The 15,890-nt window shown below is 36.9% G+C and overlaps 1 protein-coding gene across 1 annotated transcript in view; it reads right to left on the bottom strand.

Moving 5' to 3' along the window:
* Nucleotides 1-3,477: 3,477 nt before the first annotated feature.
* LOC148697020 (uncharacterized) overlaps nucleotides 3,478-15,890 on the bottom strand; it is a 68,112-nt gene continuing 55,699 nt past the window's right edge. Inside the window, exon 4 of the mRNA XM_088693429.1 lies at nucleotides 3,478-3,933. Within this exon, the coding sequence (XP_088549555.1) occupies nucleotides 3,478-3,933 (456 nt within the window). The remainder of the gene's footprint in view (nucleotides 3,934-15,890) is intronic.

Raw genomic sequence — 15,890 nt, 5'->3', positions numbered from 1 at the left:
ACCACAAGTTACAGTACCTTAAACATAGCGAAGAATTCATTTCACAAGACCATAATGAACATCAGTAGGTTGATTCATATACTGACAAGCAATGTTTACAGCATAAGAAAGATCTGGTCGAGTAAAGGTAAGGTACTGTAAAGCACCAACAAGACTGCGATACATAGTTAGAGCACTTAAAAAAGTACCGTTAGATGCTAAGAGCTGAGTGTATGGCTTACATGGTGTGGATGCAGGCTTGCAACTGTCCATACCAGCTTTGTGGATCAAATCTTTGGCATACTTAGATTGATTCAAGAAAATATCACCATTATCGTTGTACTGAATCTGCAACCTGAGAAAATAAGACAATATGCCCATGTCTTTGAGATCAAAGACATCTCCCAATTCTTGAATAATAGCCTGAATTTTGGTGGCATTAAATCCTGTCAAGATAATGTCATCAACATATAATAATAAGGCAATAACATCAGTGCCATCATGTTTGACAAACAAACTGTTATCAGATTGAGACACTGTAAATCCCATAGCTGGAAGATATCTTGTAAACTTAGCATTCCAGGCCCTAGGTGCTTGTTTCAAACCATACAAAGACTTAACCAATTTGCACACAAAATCAGGATGTGTAGAATCCACAAAACCTGGAGGTTGCTTCATGTAAACCTCTTCTTCTAAATCTCCATGTAAGAATGCATTTTTAATGTCAAGTTGCCTTAATTCCCATTTGTTTTGAGCAGCAATGGAAATTATCAACCGAATTGTAGTATGCCTACCAACAGGACTAAAGGTTTCAAAATAATCCAAACAGAACTCTTGAGTATAACCTTGAGCCACTAACCGTGCTGTATATCTGGATATTGTACCATCATGATTCTTTTTAAGTTTATAGACCCACTTACTACCAATGATTAATCTATGTGTTGGTGGAGGAACCAAAACCCAAGTCCCTTGACTTTTTATTGCATCAAATTCTTCTTGCATGGCATTTTGCCAATTAACATTAGTTGCAGCACTCCTAAAAGATTTAGGCTCAGAGATATCATTAACACTAGCCATAAATGAAAAACCACTAGAACAAGAATCCTGGAAATCAAGCTGCAATGATTGTAATTCTAGTAATGATGCTATGTAATTAGCATAGGTCTTCCTTGAAATTGCACCAGTTTGTAACCTTGTTTGCATTCTTGGAGGAGAGGAAACAATGTGATGTGTAGTACCACAATTAGAAGATGAAGGAAATGAAAGAATTACCTCCAGTTGTGCAGGATCAAAGACAGGTAACATCAAAGCTGTTGAGGAAGATGAGGGAGTTGTTTCAGATTCAGGTACAGTAGAAGAATGACTAAGTGTGCCAGAAGATTGCGGAGAAGTATTCATAGTAGTAGAGCCAGACAAATCGATACTATCTTGACCCGCAACAAATTCCAAAGATGAAACATCATTGGGCATTGAAACTGACTGTGGCAAAATGATAGCTGAATGTATTGGAGAAGATACATATGTGGAATCTTGAGAACTAATCCCCTGAGATGTATTCTGGAATGTATGCAGAGACTTATATGGAAACAAATCTTCATCATGAATCACATGCCGAAAAATGATAAATTTCCTAGACTTTGGATGGAAACAAATTACTCCTTTATAACCTAATGCATATCCCATAAAGACACATAAAGAAGCCCTTGGTTGCAATTTATGATAGTGTAAGGTCTAATATATGGATAAACAGCAGTACCAAAAACTTTAAGACCTTGCAATTGAGGAGAAACACCATATAGGCTTTTGATATGGGGATTGCATGCCTAAAACCTTGCAAGGCATTCTATTAATAAAAAAAACAGAATGTGTACAGGCATAATACCAAAGATCCTGAGGTAACTGAGCAGTCGTCATCAAGGTAATAGCAGTTTCCACAATATGTCGATCTTTTCTCTCAGCAAGTCCATTTTGTTGAGGAGTGTATGGACACGAAATCATATGTACAATGCCTTTGTGTTTCAGAAAATCATCAAATCTTCTACTTATCTACTCACCACCACCATCAATTTGCAAACACTTAATTCCAATATTAAACCGAGTGAAGACAAAATTGTAGAATTTCTGAAAGACATCAAACACTTCTGATTTATTGATTAAAGGAAATATCCATACAAATCTGGTAAACTCATCAATAAAACTAACATAGTATTTGTAACCTTCTATAGACGTAGTAGGTGAAGGACCCCAAAGATCAGTATGCACCTTTTGAAATGAAAAGTTACAAGACTCGTTTCTATCATGAAATGGCAACCTAGACATCTTGCCAGACATACAAAAAGAACACAAATGTTGATGAGTATCAGGAAAACTAACTATATTAGATTGTTTCAACATTACAGATAACACTTCATTGCTGGGATGACCACACCGTTGATGCCATACTTCAGACTTTATTTTCTGTCCAAGAAGAGCCACTAACTTCTGAGATGGAGACTCTGATAACAACTTCACTGGAATCCAAAACAACTCACCCTCATTGGTCCTTCCGTGATATAGAACAGCCTTGGTTACCTTGTCCTGCACAAAGAACTCATTATCATCACATATAAACCAAAAAAAATTATCCTTGCATAATTGTTTAACTGACAGTAGACAAACTGCAATAGTAGGAACATGTAAAACTGTTCTGAGGATTAAAGATTGAGGTAAAGTATGTAAACGTGCAGAACCAATATTTTTGATTTGCAAACCTTCACCATTTTCAATGGTAATCTTATCAGTGCCTACATAAGATGTGACTTATTGCAGGGAGTTCAAATCAGTAGTCATATGGTGCGAAGCACCAGTGTCCACTATCTAGGAATCTTGAGGTAGAAGATTAGAAGGAGCATGAGCTTGCATAGCTGTCAAGGAAGGAGCAGGAGATATGCCTTGATAGGCAAAGTTATTGCAATGATGACAATCCAAAGCACTATGACCACGCTTGCCACATATTTGACATTCCACAACTTGTCCTATAAAACTAGGACTAGTAGGTCGCTTCCAACAATTAGGAGCTGTGTGACCACGTTTAGAACAGATTTGACACTCTAGGATAATATGAGATCTGGTTTCAGTATTCCTTGACCAAGACTGCCAAGTACCTCCACTTTGTTTAGGACCAGAAAATTGTCCGCTTCCATTTCCAAAATTTGAACCTCTATGGCCCCCATTAGGCTTAGAACCAGAGAAAGATCGTGAACCATTATTGGAATTAGGAAATGGCCTAGGAGGATTACCATTGCCAATAAAACCATAGACATTGGTAAAATCAGGATATATAGGAGGCAAAGATTGAGGCAGAATGTATGAAGTAGGAGAATATGGAACTTGAGGAAACACAGAACCATCAATAGAATAAGGAACATGTGGAAAAATAGGACCTGGTGGCTGAATGTGCATTGCAGCAGAACCCTGAGATATAAATGGCATACTCACAGGTGGAGCATTGTTTGGTACTCAAGTAATAGTACCACCAGTAGTGAAAGGAAAATGATCAGAGTTACTAGAGGAACCCTGAGAATCACCTGACTGAGAAAAAGATCCTTGCATATACAACCCAGAAAAATTATGAGTCAAAGTGTTAACCATAGAATCAGCCTCTCTCTCTGCACACAGTAATTGCTCTCTGAATTCTCTTAGAGAAATAGAAGAATCTCGAGTAAGAATTACAATTCGTATAGTAGAATACTCCCTTGGTAAACCAGATAAAGCAGCCACCACAAAATCATTGTCTGAAACAAATTCACCAGCTGCAACCAATTGTTTTTTAATGTGTCTCATTTTGGACAAATATTGATCAATTGAATCACCACCCTTCTGAATTGTTTGAAATTCTGTCTTTAACGTATTCACCCTAGCCTTTGAGATTGAAGCATATCTATCTTGAAGATTAGACCATGCATCATGTGCAGTCTTACATCCCAAAACATGTTCAATAGACTCATCAGATAAAGTAGCAATCAATAAACTCAAAAGAGCTAAATCAATGGATTCCCATTCAAGAAAAGCTTCTGTGAGAACATTAGTAACCCCAGAAGTATATCAATCACAAATTTAGGAGGACACACTGCAGTTCCATCGAAATGATCAAAAAGCTTATATCATTTCAACACCGACTTAAACTGAAAAACCCATTTTGAGAAATTCTTTTCAGTTAACTTGATTGTCAACATTCCAAGCAAACCCTCAATTTTAACTCCAGAAGATGCAATGACTATCACTAATCAGGAAACAAACAACTACCTCTTGAAAGAAACAAAATACCAATTCAACAATTATCAACTAAATTGCCTACTAAACAACAATTCTTGCAAGAAAATTACCCAGATGGCTTCGTGCCTGCTACAAAATCTTGAATTGGCTTCGTGCCCACTACACAATCATGATATGACAAATTACCCAAATGGAAAATTACCTAGATGGCTTCGTGCCTACTACACAATCTTGAATTAGCTTCGTGCCTCAACTGATATCATAAGCCACAAAACAAAGAATCAAAGTTCCACTAACAGAACTCCAGAAATCCAAAAACCCGATGCACAAAGAACCAAGAAACACTAAGAACCCTGATCAAACTCTCAGAGAAACCGCCCCAAGAAACTACGAACCACAGAAGGACCGACAGCTCTAGATACCATATTAACTAGAAATACAGAGTTTGACATTGATCAAGAATCTTAGAGAATGAAAGAAGGTCGAAGAATCAAGGGAAAAATCTCAGAAAACTCAGAGAGGAAAAATACTTCACGACTCTTGTATTTTTTATTAATTGAAGAGTTATTACAAGAGAATCCAATATAAAGGACTACCACTACTTTCTTAATGACTAAGCTACCCCTCAACACATCTCACTAAATCTTATCAAATCTTATCCAATTAACCAAATCTTACAACTATATCCAACTGTCCTTACAACCAAATCCAACTGATTTTCTAACATGGCAAATATATGTAATATTGCCATGTGACCATACTCATCAGAAACTGCCTCCTAAATGCAAAGATCCAGGTAGTTTCACAATCCCTCGTGTTATTGGCAATACTAAGTTTGAACATGCTATGCTAGATTTAGCTGCTTCCATTAATGTCATGCCATACTCTATTTATGCATCCATGAACCCAGGAGAATTGAAAAATGATGGTGTGATTATTGAATTATCTATGAACCTAGGAGAGCTTAAAAACGATGGTGTTATTATTCAATTAGTTGATCGTTCTAATGCATATCTGAAAGGAGTTTTGGTGCAGGTTAACCACTTGACATTTTCAGTAGATTTTTATGTGCTTGACATGTAAGATTCGGCCTATTCTACACCATTGCCGATCTTACTTGGGAGAATTTTCTTGAAAACAGCCTGCTAATAGGAGCATATTTATGCTACTTAGTTATGTTGTTTCCTTACATTTAGTTAGCTAATTACTACTTATTATAGTGTTTTAAGCTATTTTCGTGTGTTTGTAGGTCCTAATGACAAAGTTGGCAAGAAAAGGCAATTTTGAGCATTTTAGAGCAGTTTTGGGCATATTATGGATAGCTTGTATATGGAGCAAGGTGGATGGACAAATTTAGAGTCAAAAGAGGCTAGGAACATGCTACAAATCAGATGAGACAAGTTTAAGACAAAGAAGATGAGGAAAGAGCAAGAAATATGGAAACTTATCCTAACAACCTTATCTTATCCAAACCTTATCCTATCTTATCCTAACCTAATCTTGTTCCACCTTCATTATAGCTGAAAGTGGATCTAAAAACATAATTTCTAGAAGCCTTATCTGACCCTAAAAGGGTGCCGCACCCTCCCTTTTATTTCTTCTAGAAAAGCCAAAATCAGCCACAAAACACCTTGTTTCAAAAAGGCCCAATTTTGGACGAATTTCCCTACCTTTTTCCTCTTGGATTCTGATTTAGATTGGCCCTTTTCCTCTTGGATTTGGATTGTATAAGTCCATATCAGAAATTAATTGGGCTATGACTTAATTTCCAAGCCTTGTGCCGCACCCTAGGGGCCCTAATCCTTTGTTTCTGCTAAGTCTAACCCTATTTCTGATTTCCTAGGGTTTTTCCGTGCTATATGTTGATGAATCTAAATTGTGCCGCACCCCCTTACACACCCTATGCAGCCATTCATCCTTGAATTCATTCATTCATTCACACCACACACCATACACAACTTGTGTCGCAAACCTAGGGAGAAGAAGGAGTTGCCGTGGCTTCCATGGGAGAAAGACAACCTTGTGCCGCAAGAAATCTGCATCCATTGGAGACTTTCAGAGTTCTTTCTTCCCTCGTTTCGTTTCCATGTTTATTTTAATTTGCTTTTCAATTGTTATGAACATGTGTAACTAAGTTTTTCTTAGTTAGAGGTGAATTCAAAGCCATGGACTTATGTTTTATATGAATTGATTTCCTCCAGTTTTTGTTTCTTGAATGGTGAATGCAATTTACTTAACTGATTTATTGAGAACCTGTTCTTGTGTGTTGATTAAGGGTGCATACTTAGTTTTCATGCATGAATTTGATGCTAGAATATAAGGGAATTTCACCTAATCGTTAAGAACTTATATTCACAAGTAGTAAAAATCACTAGTAATGATTGTGTCAAGTAAATTCTAGGCAAGAGTATCATGCAGTTCATAGTTACGAATGCCTAGTCAATGTTTATGGTTTTCAAAAAACTTAATGATCTTTGATTGTATCTCTATTATGCGGTTCATGTAGGGAACTTGATAAGAATAATTTGGTTGTCAATGCGTATTCCATCCAATTCAATGAAACTAGGAAAATCTGAAAGTTAATTTGTGCTTCTCACAATTAATTTGGGGCATTGTCATTCATGGTTTAAAGGGATAATAACTGGAAATCAATTTGTGTTAAATATGTGCATGTGTGGAGAAGGACCCTCTAACTAGTCTTTTACCCATTCAATTCACCTAATTTAGTGTCTAATATGTTTAGTTTACAATCTGATTAATTTAATTAATTTCGTCCAAATGAATTGCCCATTTTATTAAGTGTGTTAGATTAGTTAGAAAAGTGTTTGAATCTGTCCAAATTAGTGTTTTGAGTCTAAGTTAGTTAAATTTCGTCCAAACAACTCCATAGAGTCAGTTTTGAGTCTTTTTAATTGTTTGTAGCTGTTTTGAGTGTTTTAAGTTAGTTTTGAGTCTATAGAGTCTAGTTTCGTGTTTTTGAGTCTTATTGGAGTTGATTAGCATCCCTAGTTAATCCCCAGTTTAGAACGATCCCTACTTGCATATATACTACAATTGTCACAAATAGGATTTAATTTGTGTGTCAAGTTAAGTTACACATCAAATTTTGGCGCCGTTGCCGGGGATTAGCAAACTTGCTAATCCCTTTTGTTTGTGTCGTGTCAAAGTGTGTCTTAAGGTCAAGAGTGTTGTGAGTTTATTTGTTTCTTTCTATTTGTGTTTTTTGTGCCTTATTCCTTGTTTTTGTTTGTGTGTCGCGCCTTCTAAGAGGATTGCTGATTTGTTTTGTTTCATTGTTTTAGGTACAAGTGTATGACTCGTAGTTCTCATCCTGTTTGTGAGAATATAATAGAGTTTGACGACGATTTTGAACGAACGTTGAGAAGAAATAGGAGGCATCTGGAACCTAGTCCACCCAGCTCTGAGGTCGAATCTGAAGAAGAAGAAGTGGAAGACGAAGAACAAGCCATGGCTGCGGATAATCGAACAATCAAGGAGCTTTCTGCCTTGGGGTTGGACAATGCCATGCCTATTTGCATTCAATACCCTATGGCAGCTCAATGCAAGACCGATGAATTCGAATTGAAGTCAAGCTTGCTGCATCATATTCCCAAATACCATGGGTTATCCATGGAAGATCCAAACAAGCATTTGAAGGAGTTTGAAGTTGTATGCTCAAGCATGACACCCATTAACGTGGATGGGAATATTTTGAAGATGACAGCTTTTCCATTCTCTCTTGTGGAAAAGGCTAAGGATTAGCTCGATGAATTGGCACCTGGGACCGTCACTTCTTGGGAAAGCATGAAGAGAGCATTCTTGGAGAAATTCTTCCCAACTTCAAGAGTGATTCTATTGAGGAAGAAGATTAGCGGAATTCAACAAAATCAAGGGGAGTCTTTTCCAGCGTATTATGAGCATTTCAAGACTCTAGTTGCATCATGCCCTCAACATCAAATGAAGGAAAAACTCTTAATTCACTATTTCTATGAGGGACTCCTTTCAATTGAGAGACAAATGCTAGATGCTTCAACGAAAGGTGCTTTGGTTGACAAAACACCGGTGGTTGCCAAGGTCTTAATTGCAAATCGAGCATTGAATGCACAACAATATGAATGTGTTGGACAAAGAAAACCCCTACAACAACAACAACAAGTGAATGAGGTAAGTGCAATTTCTGAAATTCAAGCTCAATTGGCTAACCTCACTGTTCTTGTGTCACAGGTGGTCGATGGATCCAAAGTGCTAGGTGCGGCCATATGTGGAGTGTGCTCCATGCAAGGGCATCTCAATGATCAATGTCCTCAATTGATAGAGAATGGAGGATGGGAAAGCACCAATGCCATAGGTTATCAAGGCCAAAATTAGCAAAGGAACGATCTATACTCAAATACGTACAATCCGGGTTGGAGAGATCATCTAAACTTCAAGTGGAGGAAGCCTCAACAACCTTAACAACACGGAGGATATAGACAACCACCTCCTGGGCTTTATCAAAAGCCATACGTACCACCACAACTTCCACCACAATCTGCCCAACCAAATTCAGGTTCGTCTTTGGACAATGATAAAATGCTTCAAATACTAACTTCTTTGACTCAGGGATTACAAAATCAAGCCATAGAGATGGGGGAAGTGAAGAAACAAATTGGGCAAATGGCGGAATTCATGGGCCAATTCAAAGAAGAAGGTAAATTGCCTAGTTCAACAATTGTCAATCCGAAGGGAGGTTTTGAAGCCGCCAATGCAATTACCTTAAGAAGTGGCAAGGAAGTTGGAACCACCCTACAACCACCAAAATCAAGCCAAGAAGAGGATGAAAGGCTACTGCAAGAGGAAGAGAACAAGGGCAAAGCCACGACAAGGGTAGAGCAACCTTGCCGCAGCCACTTCAAGCTCCTATGCCGTCCAACAAATGTAAGGTAGGTCCAAATTCAATTGTTTCTAATGTGATTGCACCAACTGTGCCCTTTCCTAGCAGGTTTAGGCAATCAAAGAAAGAAGAGCATGAGAAAGACATTCTGGAAACCTTTAGGAAAGTTCAAGTCAATATCCCTCTCCTTGATGCAATCAAATAAGTTCCTATGTATGCCAAATTTTTGAAAGAGCTTTGCACAACAAGGAAGAGGATTTCGAACAAGGAAGTGGTGCATGTAAGTGAGAATGTTTCTACAATGTTACAATGGAAATTGCCTCCTAAATGCAAAGATCCTGGAAGTTTTACAATTCCTTGTGTTATTGGCAATACTAAGTTTGAATATGCTATGTTAGACTTAGGAGCTTCAATTAATGTCATGCCTTACTCTATTTATGCATCTATGAACTTAGGAGAGCTTAAAAATGATGGAGTTATTATTCAATTAGTTGATCATTCTAATGCATATCAAAAAGGGGTTTTGGAAGATGTTTTGGTGCAGGTTGATCATTTAATCTTTCCGGCTAATTTTTATGTGCTTGAAATGGAAGACTCGGTTCACTCTCCACCCTTGCCACTCCTACTTGGAAGACCATTCATGAAAACAGCCCAAACAAAGATTGATGTGGCCAAGGGAGCATGAACAATGGAGTTTGGTGGTGATATAAGTAAATTCCATGTTTATGACTCTATTAAGAATCCTAATGATGTTTGTTCTTGTTTTGCCATTGATGTGCATAAGGATATAGGGCAGGAACAATCCACACCTATCAAGAAGGATGCATCAAGAACCACCATTGAAGAGGGAATTGGAGTGGTTGCCCTAAAACCACCCAATCTGGCCGAGAGTAGCCATAGTGACATTGTTGATAGGGATGCCACTTTTGAGCCTCCATCACAATATGTTTGTAAGCCTCCAACCCCAATTCCAATTCCCATTTCAATTAATAGGTTGTTACCTTCTTTGGTGCAGGTACCAAAACACCACAATCAGGGAGGATCACTATCCCCTCCTACTCATTGAGCCATACTATGAGCATTTTGAGGAGCATGTAGTGGAGGATATACCCCCTCCCATGCTGTGGGCTCCAATGAAGCCTAAAAAGAGGTCGCGTCCGGCTGGAAGACGTTAAAAAGAGTGTTTAAAAAACACAAAAAGAGTTGTTTTTAGAGTCGTTTTTGTTTTTGTGTTTGTTTGTGTCTTAGGATACCTTCCAACACAATGATGAGTATTTGGTTTTTAATTGCATGACTATTAAAGAAAGTACAAACATGGATGGAAGTTTGATATGCTCTTTGGTTTATGTTTAGTTGTAGTTGACATTTACGAATTCACATGTAATCACAAAAGAAAAAAATCAGTTTTTGTAACATGCTTGAAGGAAGAAACTCAAACTAACGCCACAACCCTGAGAGACTTGAGCCTAAATGTTATTTGGAGTGTTATTAATCTTGATTTCATGTTTTCTAAAGTCGTTGCATGATCTCATTATCCTTTGCTTGGTTGCTACTTAGAATGTGTTTCATCACTATGGTTCCAAATACTAGAACTCATACCCGTCTCATTCAAAGCATGAAATTGATTAGCATAACAAATAACAAGATGAAGTTGTTTAGTTGAAGCCCAGAGCCAAAAAGCCTTACCCCTTTGTACATGTATTGTAGGATTAGCCCCTTTGAGCCTTATTTAGCCTATTTTCTTTGTTAACCACATTATCCTTACCTAGCCTAGTGATAGGAGCATATTTATGCTACTTGGTTATGTTATTTCCTTGCATTTAATGAGCTAATTACTACTTATTATAGTGTTTTAAGCTATTTTCGTTTGTTTGTAGGTCCCAATGACAAAGTTGGCAAGAAAAGGCAATTTTGAGCCTTTTAGAGCAGTTTTGGGCTTATTATGGATAGCTTGTATATGGAGCAGGGTGGATGGACGAATTTGGAGTCAAAAGAGGCTAGGAACATGCTACAAATCAGAAAAGGAAAGTTCAAGGCAAAGAAGATAAGGAAAGAGCTAGAAATATGAAAATTTATCCTAACAACTTTATCTTATCCAAACCTTATCCTATCTTATCCTAACTTAATCTTGTTCCACCTTAATCCTAGCTGCAAGTGGACCTAAAAACCTAATTTCTAGAAGCCTTATCTGACCCTAAAAGGGTGCCGCAGCTTTCCCCCTTTTATGCCTTCTAGAACACCCAAAATCAACCACAAAACACTTAGTTTCTAGATGGCCCAATTTTGGACGAATTTCCTAAACCTTTTTCTGATGGGATTCTGATTTAAATTGGTCCTTTTCCTCTTGGATTTGGATTCTATAAGTCCATATCAGAAATCAATTGGGCTAAGACTTAAATTCCAAGCAATGTGCCGCACCCTAGGGGCCCTAATCACTTGTATCTGCTAGGTTTAACCCCAATTCTGATTCCTAGGGTTTTTGCCATGCTATATATATATATATAACTTAAGGTGCCGCACCCCCTTACACACCCTAGGCAATCATTCATCCTTCAATTCATTCATTCATTCACATCATTCACCATCCATTCAGAAATAAACCCTTGTGCCGCAAACCCTAGGGAGAAGAAGGAGTGTCGTGGCTTCCATAGGAGAAGGAGACCCTTGTGCCGCAAGAAATCTGCATCCATTGGAGACTTTGGGAGTTCTTTCTTCCCTCGTTTCGCTTGCATGTTTATTTTAATTTGCTTTTCAATTATTATGAACATGTGTAACTAAGTTTTTCTTAGTTAGAGGTGAATTCAAAGCCATGGACATATGTTTTATATGAATTGATTTCCTCCAGATTTTGTTTCTTGAATTGTGAATGTGATTTACTTAATTGATTTATTGACAACTTGTTCTTGTGTGTTGATTAAGGATGCATACTTAGTTTTCATACATGAATTTGATGCTAGGATATAAGGGACTTTCACCTAATCGTTATGAACTTATATTCACAAGTAGTAACAATCACTAGTCATGATTGTATTAAGTAAATTCTAGGCAAGAGTATCATGCAATTCATAGTTACGAATGCCTAGTCAATGCTTAGGGTTTTCAAAAAGCTTAATGATCTTTGATTTTATCTCTATTATGCAGTTCATGTAGGGAATTTGATAAGAATAATTTGATTGTCGATGTGTATTCCATCCAATTCAATGAAACTAGGAAAATCTGAAAGTTAATTTGTGGTTTTCACAATTAATTTGGGGCACTGTCATTCATGGTTTAAAGGGATAAAATCTGGAATAGGAATACCCATACCCTTGTTCTTAAAGGATAGTGAAGCATGACTTAGAGGGAATTCCTTTTGTTCTACAACTTGCAAAAAAACAAGTGTGGGGGAAGGGTTTATATGAAAAAGAAAAAAAAAAGAGAAGAAAAAGTTGAAGAAAAGAAAAGAAAAAAAAAAAGTTGAAAATAAGTGAGAATGAACTCACAAGTATTCGTTGTTGAAGAAAGGGTCCAAAAGTTTGAATCTGGCCCTAAGTGTTGTGTGAATCCCCCTTGGGTGTTTAAAGTTGGTTTCTGCATCAAAAGTGAATTCTAAGTGTTTATTTCATTACTTTGCTTACTATTGCTTGAAGAACTTTTGTTTATCCTTACCTTTCTTTGTTAGCCAATACCTTAGCCCCGTTACAGCCCTTAGACTTCGATCTTGATTGTTATTTGTTTCAATATGTGGAGTTTAAAATTGGTTTGAGCATATGGTATCCTTGGTTCTTGCGTCTAAGTAGTGGCATTCCATTCATGAGAAGGTGCCTTCTTTCATTACACATATGTGAGTGCTAGTCTACATGTTTACATCAATCTTCTCACATATACCTAGTGTAGGGAGTGTAGTCAGAAAATTTGTGTGAAAATAGAGAGTATATCTTGTGAGGAATTGAGGGCTAAGGCATGTTACTACATTCAAAATCATGTTTTTAATTGATTAAATGCTAGCTAGTGAGTAGTAACTATGATTAAGTATGTGCTCGAGGGTAGGGATAACTAAAATCTATGTGAGTGGTGATCTTTATTATGTCATGTTGCATTGGAAATCCCTGAGGTAATGTTGGAAGGTTTAGGTAGTGTTTTGTTTGTTTCGTTTTGCTCGAGGACTAGCAAAAGCTAAGTGTGGGGGAATTTGATAGGAGCATATTTATGCTACTTAGTTATGTTGTTTCCTTACATTTAGTTAGCTAATTACTACTTATTATAGTGTTTTAAGCTATTTTCGTGTGTTTGTAGGTCCTAATGACAAAGTTGGCAATAAAAGGCAATTTTGAGCCTTTTAGAACAGTTTTGGGCTTATTATGGATAGCTTGTATATGGAGCAAGGTGGATGGACGAATTTGGAGTCAAAAGAGGCTAGGAACATGCTACAAATCAGATGAGACAAGTTTAAGACAAAGAAGATAAGGAAAGAGCAAGAAATATGGAAACTTATCCTAACAACCTTATCTTATCCAAACCTTATCCTATCTTATCCTAACCTAATCTTATTCTACCTTAATTCTAGCTGCAAGTGGACCTAAAAACATAATTTCTAGAAGCCTTATCTGACCCTAAAAGGGTACCGCACCTTTCCCCCTTTTATTTCTTCTAGAAGCGCCAAAATCAGCCACAAAACACCTTGTTTCTAGAAGGCCCAATTTTGGACGAATTTCCCTAACCTTTTTTTCTCTTGGATTCTGATTTAAATTGGCCTTTTTCCTCTTAGATTTGGATTGTATAAGTCCATATTAGAAATTAATTGGGCTATGACATAATTTCCAAGCCTTGTGCTGCACCCTAGGGGCCCTAATCCTTTGTTTCTCCTAAGTCTAACCCTATTTCTGATTTCCTAGGGTTTTGCCGTGCTATATATTGATGAATCTAAATTGTGCCGCACCCTCTTACACACCCTATGCAGCCATTCATCCTTGAATTCATTCATTCATTCACACCACACACCATACACAACTTGGGCTGCAAACCTAGGGAAAAGGAGTTGCCGTGGCTTCCATAGGAGAAAGACAACCTTGTGCTGCAAGAAATCTGCATCCATTGGAGACTTTCAGAGTTCTTTCTTCCCTCGTTTCATTTCCATGTTTATTTTAATTTGCTTTTCAATTGTTATGAACATGTGTAACTAAGTTTTCTTAGTTAGAGGTGAATTCAAAGCCATGGACTTATGTTTTATATGAATCGATTTCCTCCAGTTTTTGTTTCTTGAATGGTGAATGCAATTTACTTAACTGATTTATTGACAACTTGTTCTTGTGTGTTGATTAAGGGTGCATACTTAGTTTTCATGCATGAATTTGACGCTAGAATATAAGGGAATTTCACCTAATGGTTATGAACTTATATTCACAAGTAGTAAAAATCACTAGTCATGATTGTGTCAAGTAAATTCTAGGCTAGAGTATCATGCAGTTCATAGTTACGAATGCCTAGTCAATGTTTATGGTTTTCAAAAAGCTTAATGATCTTTGATTGTATCTCTATTATGCGGTTCATGTAGGGAACTTGATAAGAATAATTTGGTTGTCGATACGTATTCCATCCAATTCAATGAAACTAGGAAAATCTGAAAGTTAATTTGTGCTTCTCACAATTAATTTGGGGCATTGTCATTCATGGTTTAAAGGGATAATAACTGGAAATCAATTTGTGTTACATATATACATGTGTGGAGAAAGACCTTCTAACTAGTCTTTTACCCATTCAATTCACCTAATTTAATGTCTAATCTGTTTAGTTTACAATCTGATTAGTTTAATTAATTTCCTCCAAATCAATTCCCCCTTTTATTAAGTGTGTTAGATTAGTTAGAAATGTGTATGAATCTGTCCAAATTAGTGTTTTGAGTCTAAGTTAGTTAAATTTCGTCCAAACAACTCCATAGAGTTAGTTTTGAGTCTTTTTAATTGTTTGTTGCTGTTCTGAGTGTTTTAAGTTAGTTTTGAGTCTATAGAGTCTAGTTTAGTGTTTTTGAGTCTTACTTGAGTTGATTAGCATCCCTAGTTAATCCCTGGTTTAGAACGATCCCTACTTGCATATATACTACAACTGTCACAAATAGGGTTTAATTTGTGTGTCAAGTTAATTTTCACATCACCTGCACCAAGATAGATGTGTTCAAGGGGACGTTAACAATGGAATTTGATGGCGAGATTTTTGATTTTAACATTTTTGAAGCTATAAGGTGATGTGATAAAAGATAGCACACAAATTAAACCCTCTTTTTGACAATTGTAGTATAGATATAAGTAAGGATCGTTCTAGGCCGGGGATTAGGAGGCATTGCTAATGAAAACTGACTCAAAGATACGAAAATATGCTTCGAAACACGTAAACAAACTCAAAAGACTCTTAACTAAACTTGTATGACTCGAAACAAACTTAAAAGACTCAAAACAACTCAAAACAATAAAAAAGACTCAATCTGGACTCTAGGACTTAACTTGGACGAAAATACAATTGGTTTTGACTCAAAAGACTCAAAAACACACTTTTGGACATATTTGAAACAAGTAAGAAAGGGGGATTTGGTTTTGGATGAAATTAAGAGAAAAACAAGTAATTAAAAGACTTAAAAGAGATTTGGACGAATTTGCAAAAAACCAATGGATGATTAGATAGCCAAGGGATACTTCTCCACACATGATACATTCAAACATAAATTGATTTCCAGTTGCTTTTCCGATAAACCATGAACCTCAACATCCCAGATTAACCGTGACATCACTAATTAACCCTCAGATTTTCCTTA

Source organism: Pyrus communis, chromosome 5 (assembly GCF_041283825.1).
Source record: "Pyrus communis isolate YQ-2024b chromosome 5, ASM4128382v1, whole genome shotgun sequence".
Lineage (NCBI taxonomy): Eukaryota > Viridiplantae > Streptophyta > Magnoliopsida > Rosales > Rosaceae > Pyrus > Pyrus communis.
This window is presented reverse-complemented; position numbering and strand designations above follow the sequence as displayed.